This window comes from Macrobrachium nipponense, chromosome 34 (genome assembly GCF_015104395.2).
Source record: "Macrobrachium nipponense isolate FS-2020 chromosome 34, ASM1510439v2, whole genome shotgun sequence".
Classification (NCBI taxonomy): domain Eukaryota; kingdom Metazoa; phylum Arthropoda; class Malacostraca; order Decapoda; family Palaemonidae; genus Macrobrachium; species Macrobrachium nipponense.
The window spans coordinates 40,976,219-40,991,218 of record NC_061095.1 but is presented as its reverse complement, the minus strand read 5'-3'; the positions used below and the strand labels follow the sequence as shown (position 1 = coordinate 40,991,218).

Genomic DNA, 15,000 nt, shown 5'->3' with positions numbered 1-15,000 from the left:
AAAGCACATACGATCCAAGGGTACATAAACAGGAATAAGGGATACCAACAGAACACACTATTCAGAACCCACCAGAACAGACTATACAGCCAACTGAGAAGGGAAGAGAACTTGCAAGAAATTCCTGAAGCTGAACCGAGTAAGGGACTGGGAAAATATATGGAGCAATCCAGTTTCACACAACAAACATGCAACATGGTTCCAGGAAATCAGGGGAGAAGAAACAGGGAGGATAAAACAGATTCACTGAGATCACGACAGACACAATTAGACACCAACTACAGAAAGTGCCCAACTGCAAAGCCCCAGGTCCCGATGAAGTCCAAGGATACTGGCTCAATAATTTCAAACCACCATGTGCCTAAATGAATGACCACAATACAGAAAGACAAGGGTAAGGGAAATATAGCCAGTAACTACAGACCCATCACCTGCCTACCGATAATGTGGAAGTTACTACTAGGTATCATCAGTGAAAGGCTATACAACTACCTAGATGATACAAACACCCTCCTCCACCAACAGAAAGACTGCAGAAGTAAGTTTAAGGGCACAAAAACCAGATCTTGACAGACAAAATGGTAATGAAGCACAGTAGAAGGAAAACCAACCTAAGCAAGGCATGGACTGACTATAAGAAAGCCTTCGACATGATGCCACACACATGGCTTATAGAATGCTTGAAAATATATGGGGCAGAGGAAAATACCATCAGCTTCCTCAAAATTACAATGTGCAACTGGAATACAATACTTACAAGTTCTGGAATAAGACTTGCAGAGGTTAATATCAGGAGAGGGATCTTCCAGGGCGACTCACTGTCCCTACTATTCTTTGTAGTAGCCATGATTCCCATGACAAAAGTACTACAGAAGATGGATGCCGGGTACCAACTCAAGAAAAGAGGCAACAGAATCAACCATCTGATGTTCATGGACGACATCAAGCTGTATGGTAAGAGCATCAAGGAAATAGATACCCTAATCCAGACCGTAAGGATTGTATCTGGGGACATCAGGATGGAGTTTGGAATAGAAAAATGCGCCTTAGTCAAGATGCAAAAGGGCAATGTAACAAGGACTGAAGGGATAAAGCTACCAGATGGGAGCAACATCGAACACATAGATGAGACAGGATACAAATACCTGGGAATAATGGAAGGAGGGGATATAAAGCACCAAGAGTTGAAGGACACGATCAGGAAAGAATATATGCAGAGACTTAAGGCGATACTCAAGTCGAAACTCATCACCAGAAATATGATGAAAGCCATAAACACATAGGCAGTACTAGTAATCAGATACAGTGCAGGAGTAGTGGAATGGACAAAGTCAGAACTCCGCAGCATAGACCAGAAAACTAGGAAACATATGACAATGCACAAAGCACTACACCCAAGAACAAATATGGACAGACTATACATAACTCGAAAGAAAGGAGGGGGAGGACTACCAATCATAGAGGACTGCGTCAACATCGAGAACAGGGCGCTGGGCAATATCTGAAAACCAGTGAAGACAAGTGGCTCAAGAGTGCATGGGAAGAAGGACTGATAACAGTAGACGAAGACCTAGAAATATACAGAGACAGGAGAATGACAAACAGAGGAATGGCACAAAAAACCAATGCACGGACAATGAAGGAATGATAACAGTGGCACAAGATCAGGCACTAAGAACCACATATGTTCAAAGAATGATAGATGAAAGTAACATCTCTCCCATATGAGGGAAGTGCAATACGAAAAACGAGACCATAAACCACATAGCAAGCGAATGTCCAACACTTCCACAGAACCAGTACAGAAAGAGGCATGATTCAGTAGCAAAAGCACTCCATTGGAGCCTGTGCAAGAAACTCCAGCAGTATTAAGTGGTACAAGCACCACCCTGAAGGAATGATAGAAAACGATCAGACAAAGATCCTCTGGGACAATGTTATCAGAATAGATAGGGAGACACATGCAAATAGACCAGACATGACGTTGTTTGACAAAATCAAGAAGAAAGTATCACTCATTGATGTCGCAATTCCACGGGACACCAGAGTTGAAGAAAAAGAAAGGGAAAAAATGAATACATATCAAGACCTGAAAATAGACATAAGAAGGATATGGGATATGCCAGTGGAAATTGTACCCATAATCATAGGAACACTAGGCACGATCCCAAGATCCCTGAAAAGGAATCTGGAAAAACTAGAGGGTGAAGTAGTTCTAGGACTCATAGTAAGAAAAGTGATGGACTCTTCTGGAGGCAGGATGCAACCCGGAACACCACACTATGAATACCACCCAGTCAAATTGGAGGACTGTGATAGCCCCCCAGTAAAAATAATGATAATATCAGAATTCGACTTATATATGGATGCCAGACAGTAACAACACTCATAAGTCTTCATGGTGTTCACCAAAGGCAGACTTTCTTCAACCTAAGGACCGCGGGTTCGAATCCCACCTGGGTGAGGAAAGAGAGAAGTTAATTGAGAGGAAATTTCTGGTGTTATGATGAAAATATTTAATGAAGCAATAATCACGATTTCTAGTTGTTAGGCTGTATAGGGAAAGCGTAATGAAAAAGTAACCATATCCTCTTACCTCATTGATAGATATGATGTCCAGAGGATACAGGATGGGAACCATCAACAACTGGATGAAAAACGTGCCGTATAATGACCCAACCAAGATGAGTGCAAACTGGGTTCCATAGAAATACATCTCGGAGGCAAGACCTGTTTTAGATTAAGAAGATACACACGTATTATATATATATATATATATATATATATATATATATATATATATATATATATATATATATATATATATATATATATATAGATAATGTATGTATGTATATATATATATATATATATATATATATATATATATATATATATATATATATAATATATATATATATATATATATATACATACATACATATATATATATATATATATATATATATATATATATATATATATATATATATATATATATATATATATATAGAAGAGGCGCTTGAATCTCTCTTTTGGTGACAGTGAATGTGGATTTTACAGTAAAGGACTTACTGGCTGCATAAAGTGCACATGTTCTGTTGGGTAATGAATCTGGTAGTGTGCCATTTGTTCGTTGTCCTATAGTGACAGACAAGCCATTCAGGATCAGTCTACGGTAGATTTAAGGGAAAAACCCACCTGTTTTTTCCCAGTTTTAGAACTACCAAGAGTATGACGAGGACTGCTCTTGCACATGAAGGGACTGAGGATTTACCCACACAGGAAGGATTAAGTGAAAGATCTTAAAGCTTAGAAGAATTGTTCCAGGAAAGTGATGTTTCCCCTAGTGATGACCAAGAAGAGATATCCCAAGATGAAGAAAAACCTGTAGTTCTTGAAGAGACTCAGAGTAATCAGAGTGTTCCTGAAGACAGTAGTGAAATTATAGTGGCTGAATTAGCAGATATTGAGAGTTCAGCCCTTGAAGTTGATCAAGTAACAAGAAAAAAGTTAATGAAACTGCAGAAGAAGGATACATAGTTAGGTGATTTTGTCTTCAGAGTTGTTTATCAAGAAGAGATGCAACAAATTACCTAAAGGAGGATTTGGTGATGGGGAAGCAGAGACCTGCAGATATACTCTCTCTCTCTCTCTCTCTCTCTCTCTCTGAAATATATGGTAAATGTGCATACTTAGATGGCTATGGGGATGATTGCAGAGATCTGCATCCAAAAATATGTAAAAACCTAAAAGAAGGAAAAGGATGTAAGTTCGACAAAAAATGCAAATATATGTACCCTGTAGCCATGAATCATAATCAAATAAATAACCAACCAAGTAATAAAATCCAAAATAAGAAAGAAACAAATAAAGAGAGAAATCAAGAATATCAGGTAAAAGAGAAAAGCAAACCACCAATGAGATATGCAGAGGTGTCAGCAAAAAATTTCAAAGCATCAGCTCCGAAATTCTACTCAAGAGATAATAACTGTATTTATTATGCAAGAGGATATTGCAGAAACGGAGAAAATTGCAGATTCAGACACAAAATGAATAATTATGATGAAGGAAGATCAAATATTATGGAAAAGTTGGATTTTTTAATGTCAGAATTTCTGGAAATGAAAAAAAGAACAACATACCAGAACAGGAAAGAGACATGGGAAAATCCTTATTACTACCAATATTAAATGAAGGAGAAAACACGCAAACCATCATAGTGATAAATGCGCAGGGTTTAGTTACGAGTAACTCAAAAAGAAAAATAGAGTACTTAGAAGAACTAACCCAAAATGAAAAGAAAATAGATATAATGAATATAAGTGAAACTTGGTATTCCCAAGAGACTGGGAATGATGATCAAATAAAAGGGTTCCAAACTTATAGATCAGATAGAAAAAATAGGAATCAAGGGGGAACCGCAATATATGGGAAAGACAAAAAACAAGGAAAAAATATATGAGAAATATAGTAACTCAGAATGTGAACTAATAGCGGTAGAATTTGAATCTGAAAAATTGATGAACATAGTAATATATAGACCTCCTAATACTAAAGAGTTTGACTTAATAATTGAAAAATTGGATGATATATGTAGAAATCACAAGGACTGGACTATTCTCCTATCTGGTGACTTCAACTTTCCTTTCGTAGAATGGAAAGAACGAATAGGAGACTGTGGTTGTACTTATACATATAAAAAAGAGAGTAATAGTAGTGCAGAAGATAAGAGGCAATTTGAAAAGCTATTAGATATGCTACTAGAATACAACATTCAACAAATAAATCACCTGCCAACAAGAAAGGAAAATACTTTAGACCTAGTATTTGTGAACGAGATGAATTATGTTCAAAAGAAATAATAGTTCATAATGCGAGTATTTCAGATCATAATGTCATAGAATTAACAGTTCATTCCAAAGCAAGTGAAAATAGAGATAAGCAAGAAATGAAAAAGTGGGAAGGATATGGAAAATACAACTTCTACAGTAAAAATATAAAATGGTCAGAAATTAATGAAGAATTAAACAAAGATTGGGATAACATTTTCGTAAGTGATGACATAAGGGTAAATACGGAGATATTATATATATTGGAGAAAATAGTGGATAAATATATACCGAAGAAGAAAAGTAAACATCATTCATGCATACCAAGAGACAGAAGGATCTTGTTCCAGAAAATCAGAAAGTGGAAAAAAGGTCTTGCAAAAGAAAAAAATGCATGGAAAGTTATAGAACTAAAAAGTAAGATAGAAAATGCAGAACAAAAGATTATACAATCAAAAGAAAATGAAAAACGGGACTTGGAAGAAAAAACCCTATTAAATATCAAGCAAAACCCCAAACTATTATACTCATATGCGAAGAAGATGAATAAAAGAAGAATAGAAATAGGCCCTCTGAGAATTGAAGGGAGATTAACGAATGAACGGAAAAGGAAAATTTGCAACATACTGGCAGAACGATAAGAGAGAATTCACCCCTAGAATAGATAATGAAGATAATGATATAGAAGTAAGGGACGAAAATAGTGAATATTTAGCTGACATAGAAATTAATGAAGCTGATATTGTGCAGGCAATTAATGAAATTAAAAATGGAGCTGCTGCAGGGCCGGATGGAGTCCCTGCTATTTTGTTAAAGAAAGTAGTTCATTCTATCGCAAAGCCACTTGCAATATTATTAAGACAAAGTGTAGATACAGGCAAGATTTATGATGAGCACAAATTAGCATATATCACCCCTACTTTCAAAAGTGGATCAAGACTAGAGGCAAGTAATTATAGGCCTGTGAGTCTAACATCACATATTATGAAAGTGTATGAAAGGGTAATGAAGAAAAATATTATGAAACATTTAATAAAAAATAATTTGTTTAATATAGGACAACACGGTTTCGTACCCGGAAAAAGTACACAAACCCAACTGTTAGTCCACCGTGAGAACATATTCAAAAATATGAAAAGCGGAAATGAAACAGATGTGGTTTATCTAGACTTTGCAAAAGCTTTTGACAAAGTAGACCATAATATATTAGCAAAGAAAATTAGAAAACACAATATCGTAGATAAAGTAGGAAGATGGTTAAAAGAATTTTTACACAACAGAAAACAGATAGTTATTGCAAACGATGAGAAATCGGATGAAACCAAGGTAATATCCGGTGTGCCACAAGGTACGGTGCTAGCTGCAATATTGTTTGTTATTATGATTGAAGACATAGACAGTAATGTTAAGGATTCGGTAGTGAGTAGTTTCGCTGATGACACAAGAATAAGTAGAGAAATTACTTGTGATGAAGATAGGAACGCTCTACAAAGAGACCTTAACAAAGTATATGATTGGGCAGAGGTAAATAGGATGGTATTTAACTCTGATAAATTTGAATCAATAAATTATGGAGACAGAGAAGGAAAGCTATATGCATATAGGGGACCTAATAATGAGACAATCACAAATAAGGAAGCAGTTAAAGACCTTGGTGTGATGATGAATAGGAACATGTTATGCAATGATCAAATAGCCATTCTGTTGGCAAAATGTAAAGCAAAAATGGGAATGTTGTCACGGCACTTCAAAACAAGAAAAAAGCTGAACACATGATTATGCTTTATAAAACATATGTTCGTAGTCCACTTAAATATTGCAATATGATATGGTACCCACACTATCAAAAGGATATTGCACAAATAGAGAGTGTACAAAGGTCCTTTACAGCTAGAATAGAAGAAGTTAAGGACCTAGACTACTGGGAAAGACTACAATCCTTAAAATTATATAGTCTAGAAAGGAGAAGAGAACGCTACATGATAATTCAGGCATGGAAACAGATAGAAGGAATAACAGAAAATATCATGGAACTAAAAATATCAGAAAGAGCAAGCAGAGGTAGATTAATAGTGCCCAAAACTATACCAGGAAAAATAAGGAAAGCACACAGAACATTAATCCACTACGCACCAGCATCGATAATGCAGCGTCTATTCAATGCGTTGCCAGCTCATCTGAGGAATATATCAGGAGTGAGCGTAGATGTGTTTAAGAATAAGCTCGACAAATATCTAAACTGCATCCCAGACCATCCAAGATTGGAAGATGCAAAATATACCGGAAGATGTACTAGCAACTCTCTGGTAGACATTAGAGGCGCCTCACACTGAGGGACCTGGGGCAACCCGAACGAACTGTAAGGTCTGTAAGGTCTGTAAGGTCTCTCTCTCTCCTCTCTCTCTCCTCTCGTCTCTCTCGTTTCTCTCTTCTTTCTCCTCTCTCTCTCTCTCTCTTTTAAAGGGAACTCATAAATTTATAAAGTAGATTGATTGGAAGATTACAGAAAATCTTGGTCCCAAAATGTTTTACCTTGTAATGACATCAAGCATTTTGTAATGTAACGTGAAAATATTGCACTTGGTCACCCTTAGCTGTTTGTATAGAATGCAGTTGTGGAATCTGAGCAGACATTGTAACATTGTGTTCTTGTAACATGCTTATCAAGTGCTTTGGTGAATTTTGAAGATGCAGATTGTGAAAAGGTATTGTTGTGGTTTTTACATTTTTGAGTTGATTTTAAAATACTTGGTGAATTTATTTCCTTCTAATTTTCTGTTTTTGTGAATTGTTTCATTTTTTATTTTTTTTTATTTTTTTTTGTATTCTTTGTTTTTACAAAATCTTAATTTTTCACATTTTATACTGCGGTAAATTTCCTGCATTTACATATTTGGTGGTCTCATGTGTTAGCATTAACAATTTTTTATTAACTTTACTTAATTTCACACTTCAACACTCGTGAATTAATTTGTAATCACTTAGATTTCTTTTTAAATCTACAATATTACATAACAGTTTAAATTTTCTTTGATTAATTTAATCAATTGACCTTTGTTATTTAATTTTATTTACTAGTTTATTTCAAGAATGAATTATATATATATAATATATATATATATATATATATATATATATATATATATATATATATATATATATATTTCGAGTAAAAAGTAACCATTTTAAGGGACCACTGTATGCTTATGAACACTGTATACATATCTGATGCCGCCATTATCGAGAATCAGATATATTTGATAGAAAATCTTTATCGAATGGCAGTGATTGAAAATTTTATATTCAGATGGTGTTAGTTTAAGTACCAAAAGTAATCCTACTAAAGTGAAATCCCTCTAATAGTGGGATTTCACTTTGCTTATACCCCATTCTTTTAAGCAAATAAATTTACATCTAAAATTTGTTGAATAAATGGATTCTCATTATTGTAAAAAATCACTATTTTAAACAAAAGGTTTTACACTTGTAGGCTAATTATTTATTTCAAGTTTTTATTTATCTTAAAAATAAATACGGCATATTGTTTAATAATACGGCATATGCGTATAACCTTATTAAAACTGAGCATCATTTTAAAAGAATATAACTAATCAAATTATTTATATAACTTATTAAGATATAGCATAAAAACATTGCTTATTTCACAATAAAAAAAACAAAAGAACAAATCTAATGTAATATCAAATTTCAGAAAACGATTTCTTCCTTTCAATATTGTAAAGAATTAGCTTTCTTCTTTAACTAAAACAAATAAATAGAAGCTGAAGAAAACGAGGTTATGTCCAGCTGGCAATGATATAACAAACAAAAGATCATTGTAGCCGTTAAAGTGCATTACAAAAACCCTTTTTTTCTCTAAAAATAAAATGTCAAGAAAAGCGATTACTTAGCTCACCTAACATGGAGATCGCAGAGATGGTACTGGCTATGAGGGACAACGCAACTGGAAGGGTGGACATCTGACGACCTCCCAAGAGGTAATCTTCAAATGCATTGGTACCTCTTCCTCTGAGAGAGCAGAAGAGGCCCACCAAAATGGATACCAAAAGAAGGATAACACAGACTATCCAGTTCACAGTGCCAAATGGTTCAGTTGCCAAGTCTGCCATCTTTCTCAGTCTTTCCAACACCGGATTTTCTCTTGTTTTGGCAGAGCATGAGTAAGTGAAGAGTCCTTCAAACTCCTGACGGCAAAAACGAGAATTAAGAAGCGACGGCCTTAAAGCAAAAAAAACTTGGAAAGGTAATTTGTCATTTTATGATGCTAATCCTTCCACAATTGTACAAAAAGAAGGAGAGGTGACATAATTTCTGGTTTCGATTTTTCTTTTATTTTGTCTGCCTATCAATATGACCTTATTTACAATTATATATGTTATGTTCTACAGCTGAATTCGTAAATTGATTAATCGACAGAGAGGATTAAAAGAAAAATTTCTTTTCGGAATTTTTATTTATTTTATGCGTCTCTCCTCAGCTACAAATGGTGTGCTACTCAGTCATATATAGATGGAACAACAGTTGAATACAAACCTTTTGTAGACTTGGTCATTTTATCACAAGGATGGACGAAAGTTGTATATATATATATATATATATATATATATATATATATATATATATATATATATATATATATATATATATATATATATATATATATATATTATTTCATTTCCATTTTCATTACATCAAAATGGAAATGTAATCCATTTCCCTATTAAAAACATAGCTGGAAAAAATTCCCAAAAATAGCTAGTCCGTTCATGATGTGCGCTATTCTAACGTATTATAACCACAGACAAACTAACTAACATTCATCCTAGGTCAAATCCGGCTTTCGCGAGAAACAGAGTAAACTGTGTTTGTCATCAAATGACCTACATGTCAGGGATGTGTGTTCGTCTTTCCCCTACTGTTAACTTCCTGAAACAAAACATTATCAACTTTTCATCTATTGCTCTCTGACTTTCCTCTTCATAGTATAAGTTTCTTCAGAAAGCTCCTATCTCAAGATGCCCTGTAACTTGTAATTATTCAAGAGAATATACTTAGTTTGCTTAGTCCAAGTGTTTCCAACCATCCTTCAACATGGCTGATGTGAGAACTGAGAATTCTATCTCCATGCCAGTCGGCCAACGTAAAGAGAAGAGAGAGAGATAGAGAGTCAGAGGCTAAAATATGTCTCGATAACAAAGTGCCATTCACCTTGGCGAATCATGAAGAATCACCTTGGGACTGTCGCTGCCACTTCATCGAAGCTGGTCCAATCACTATATACATATGGGATACGGTATTTTCCTCTAAAGCACTTTCGTCTAAGGCACTTTGGGCCAAGGAACTTTGGTCTAAAAACAAACTTGGTCTAAAGACGATTCGGTCTAAAGACACTTTGGTCTAATGACGCTGTGGTGTAAAGATATTTTGTAAAAAGGCCGTTTTAAAAAAATAATAACATAATGGAAATACTAAAAGGTAACAAAATGGAAACACTTCTGTAATACCCGTTTCAATTCCGTGCTTTTTCATCGCCTCAGCAAGAGCATGCAACATTTAAGTATAAATTTCTTCCGATTTCCCAGGTAGTAAAACAAAAACAAGAGGATATATTTCCCCATGGACTTGGGCATGAATTGTATATATTTGGTTGAAAATATTGGGACATGTTTCAAAAGTTCCAACACTGAACCAGTGCTTTGATGAACCTAACTGTTGTAAAGATGATGATCCTGCAAACATCAAAATTCTCTCTCTATCATCTTGTCCACTATCATGTACTAGCCAGTCATCTCCTCCAATGGTTATTCTAAATCTGCCTTGAACGTCTACATCAGCCAATGGTGTTGGAAGCTTCGGAAATTGTTTAGTTCTTACTTTTCGAGTATTTCGCGTGATGCAAGCATTGTTAGGAAGCAGCGGTTGGGAACATTCTGGGACTTCACTAATTGCCTCATAAATTATTGTTGTAGGCGTATCTGATGTTGTAATAGTTTTTTCTTTAATTTTGTTTAATGCTCGGAGCATATACACTTTTTCGCTACCGCCTGGATGATTGTGATCTGAAGTCTTCATAACTTTATCATTTCTGCTTAAGATAAGACGGCTGGGACACCTTCGATCTTCACATCGCCAATACGTAGTAATTTTGGTTGAATTATTCTTCGTATAGTAGTAACCATTATAGTAAATTTTATCACAAATTGTAAAGTTCTTTCCATTTTGGGGTTTTAGAAGAAACTAAAATAAGAAGAAACAGTAAACTTAAAAACTTGTAAACATTGAGATATACCTGAACAACTTAACGAGGAAACATTCGCAAACAAACAAGTCATTAAACCATAATAATAATTTCCTGATAGTGCTTTGTTAAGAAGAGTTTTTAGCCAAAAGTGTCTTGAGAGAGAGAGAGAGAGAGAGAGAGAGAGAGAGAGAGAGAGAGAGAGAGAATTACCTTTCATGTATCCCCTTCGGAAAGGAATTAACAAAATTGATCATGGCGATGGTGCAGCTTAAAATGAGTTTTTAGTCGAAAGTGTCTTCACACCAATGTATCTTTAACCAAAAGTGTCCTTAGCCCAAGTTGTTTTTAGCCTAATGTGTCTTTAGCCCAGAGTGTCCTAAACTAAAGTGGTTTATATCAAAGAGTTTTAGACAAAAGTCCTTTTTAGTACATGCATAAGTTATAATAGAAAAGTGTTTCCTATTATGTTCTTGGATGAGAATAGCACAAGGGAGACCGTGGTAATGCCGGATTTCAAGCCATGTGCGCTGGGATAGAGAAATAGCCATTCACGATAACGAATCCATCATACACAGTTTGAGTAAGTTAATATCATTTATGTACTCACTGGATACGCAACGCAACATCATATCGTGAATATCGACGAAAATGAGAATAGTAATCTGGATGTCGTACTGCAGAACTTAGGTTATGATTTGGTATTCACGTTTCATTTCACTATAGGTTATACAATCCCTTGTGACTTGAAATGCTCTACTTATTACTAAGCGAGTAGTAATAAAATGGTACCGTGACCAGGATCATACTGATAGATTATTATTGCAGTAATTGTGTAGTTTGTGTTTGCGAAATTTTGAGGATTGTTATGATAGTTGGCGATAAAGATAAGACGTGACTGGTTGATGGTGGCAGACATTAGAATTTGTCACGCAATAGCCTGTCCTGAATGGATCAGTAAAAAGACTGATTAGGTCAATCATCGCCTAGCCTAACGGAAGCCTATTCTTTTTGTAGTGTTTTGACAGGAATTTTAGCTTTCCTTACTATTTTCCTTTGAGAAGATGGTTATTTTGAGAAAATGGGTACAACCCATCCAGATGTATTCTAAATAGGACGAAAGGTTGTTGTGGTAAGACAATCTCATGTAAGACATCTAAGTCATTTTATGAAACGATGTTGTAGCAAGAGTAATGTAAGGCTGAGGCAGCCTTTATGCTATCATACTTTTGGAAAATTAGGGGCCGTGTGTGACAGTTTATTAGATCCTATAATGGTAGCTAGAGTAATGGGATTTGCCCCAGACATAGTTATCCTGTACTTAATGACGATCCAGATTTAGTAAACTAGATCAAGAACAAGATTTTGGGGCTAGTAGCAAAACTGGAGGGTATTTATAACTTTAAGGTTATGATGGTTAGTCTAGAGATTCGTAAAGCTCCTAGAAAAATCCCTAGATCTAGATGTTGAGTATGAAAAAATCTACTAAGTCAATTGTTTAGAAGAAACAGAGAAGTAACGTTCCTTTTCAACCAATTTGTAGAAAAATTCTTTGCTGGTGATAGAGTACATTCCCAGTATGATAGTCATTAAGCACTAGCAAATCATTTGCATATACGTTTAGTCGGGATAGTAAGTTAGGTTGGGTAAATGATGGTTGACACATTTCCACTTAATAAATTGATTTTTTTAAGTATATAATAATTTTAGAGAAACTTTAGATAAGGATAAGGCGAGATTTAAATTGCAATTAGAACCCTATCTTGTGAAATATATATACATATATATCTATATATATATATATATATATATATATATATATATATATATATATATATATATATATAAATATCAATTCAGGAATGCCAAAGACACATGGATGTTTTAAAAGATTTATTCATGAAGAAACGTTTCGCACATGACTATGTTCATCATCTGTCTGAAAAATGACAAAATAATAACATTAAAAATACTAAGAATACACAGGATTCTTAAAATGACAATTAAAAACATTAAAAGACTAAAAATAAGAAGCAAAGTAAAAACAACTGCTGTTACACCAACCTTCAGGTACAAAGGAAGAAGATAGAATGACCAAAGAAGGAACACCAACCTCCAAAGACGACTATGCCAGATATAGTTGAGCAGAGGAGCAACCACCGTTTAACGATGGAACGAGTCTTTTAATATATAATGACTCTAAGGTAGTCAGATGCTGCTTCTTGACCTTTTTTATATTAAAAGACTCGTTCCATCGTTAAACGGTGGCTGCTCCTCTGCTCAACTATATCTGGCATAGTCGTCTTGGAGGTTGGTGTTCCCTTCTTTGGTCATTCTATCTTCTTCCTCTGTACCTGATGGTTGGTGTAACAGCAGTTGTTTTTTCTTTGCTTCTTATTTCTAGTCTTTTAATGTTTTTAATAGTCAGTTTAAGAATTTTGTGTATTTTTTTATTTTAATGTTATTATTTTGTCATTTTTCAGACAGATGATGCACATAGTCATGTCCGAAACGTTTCTTAATGAATAAATCTTTTAAAACATCCATGTGTCTTCGGCATTCCTGAATTGATGTTCGAGGATCATACTGCAGATAGTATATATATATATATATATATATATATATATATATATATATATATATATATATATATATATATATATGACTGGTAAAAATGTTCTGTTACAACAGAATTCCATCTAATACAAGGAGCCCATAAAAACATCAAAATATAGAGAGAAAAGTACTATATTTCAGAGACTGCTGTCTCTCTCTTCAGGTATATGAATGAGAAAGGTTTACAGAAAAGATGGTATTTATACCAAGAGATCCATCCACAGGTAAGCCAATTTAGGTCACCCCCGCTGATAATCTTCCTTTAATCTTCTTAAGCGTTGGTTGAATGAAAACTTCGTCGATCACATCTGAAATTCACGCTCCCTTTGAGATGGTCATTACCTGCCTCTCTTTTATTAAGGCCGATTCCATCATTTGACTCTTGTACCGGCAGTTGCTGCTATAAATTATACGTGACAAATTCCAGTTTATTCTATGGTTATGTTCATTTATATGGTTGAAAATAGCTGAGTTCTGTTGTCCATACCTAACTGACCGTTTGTGTTGTATTAATCTCTGGAGAAGTGATTTTTCTGTAAATCCGATCTGGTAAACCCCAGTGTCCTTGGGCGATGTCTTTTGTTGGACGTTTATCAGGGATTTAGCTAATGTGTTCGGGTAAGTAAATGCAAAAGGGTTAGATTTTCCAAGGGTCTGAGTCACTTTTGTAATCGTGTCCAGGTGGGGAATTTTATTTTGTTGTAGGGTGTATCTCTGGTCTTGTCTTTCGGGGGTCGGTAGAAAATTACGTTTGCTTTGTGAATTGCTTTCTCAATTATATGGTCAGGGTACTTTAAAGACGAAAGTTGCTTACGAATTAGTTCAAATTCTTTTTCCAGGAAATCTGGGGAACAAGTTCGTAAGGCTCTTAAGAACAGAATGCTGGCTACACCTATCTTGATAGCAATGTCGTGATAGCTAAAGTAGTGAATGTATGAAAGTGAGAACGTTGGTTTTCTGTATATGGTAAATTTGTATTCTGTCGTGTCTCTGATTATTAAAACATCAAGGAAAGGAATTTTGTTGTCTGTTTTCCATTCAACTTTAAATTTGATGCTGGGTACTAATGCATTTAATTTTGAAAGGAATTCATTAAAATTGCCCCACCTATTATCCCAAAATGTTAGAATATCATCAACATATCTCATCCAAACCATGTTTTGCGGTTTTATTGCATTTATTACCGTAGCTTCAAAGTATTCCATGTACAGATTGGCTAAAACAGGTCTTAAAGGACTACCCATACTACACCCGATTTTTTGCTTGTAGAATGATTCCCCGAATGAAAATACG

The 15,000-nt window shown here is 34.8% G+C and overlaps 1 protein-coding gene across 1 annotated transcript in view; it reads right to left on the bottom strand.

The window, feature by feature from the left end:
- Nucleotides 1–15,000, bottom strand: part of LOC135208019 (sodium-coupled monocarboxylate transporter 2-like) — a 111,046-nt gene that overhangs the window by 20,849 nt on the left and 75,197 nt on the right. Inside the window, exons 2-3 of the mRNA XM_064240124.1 lie at nt 8,749–9,037; nt 2,597–2,730 (exon numbers count right to left, since the gene is read on the bottom strand). Coding sequence (XP_064096194.1) covers nt 2,597–2,730; nt 8,749–8,962 — 348 coding nt within the window. The 5' untranslated portion in view covers nt 8,963–9,037. The remainder of the gene's footprint in view (nt 1–2,596; nt 2,731–8,748; nt 9,038–15,000) is intronic.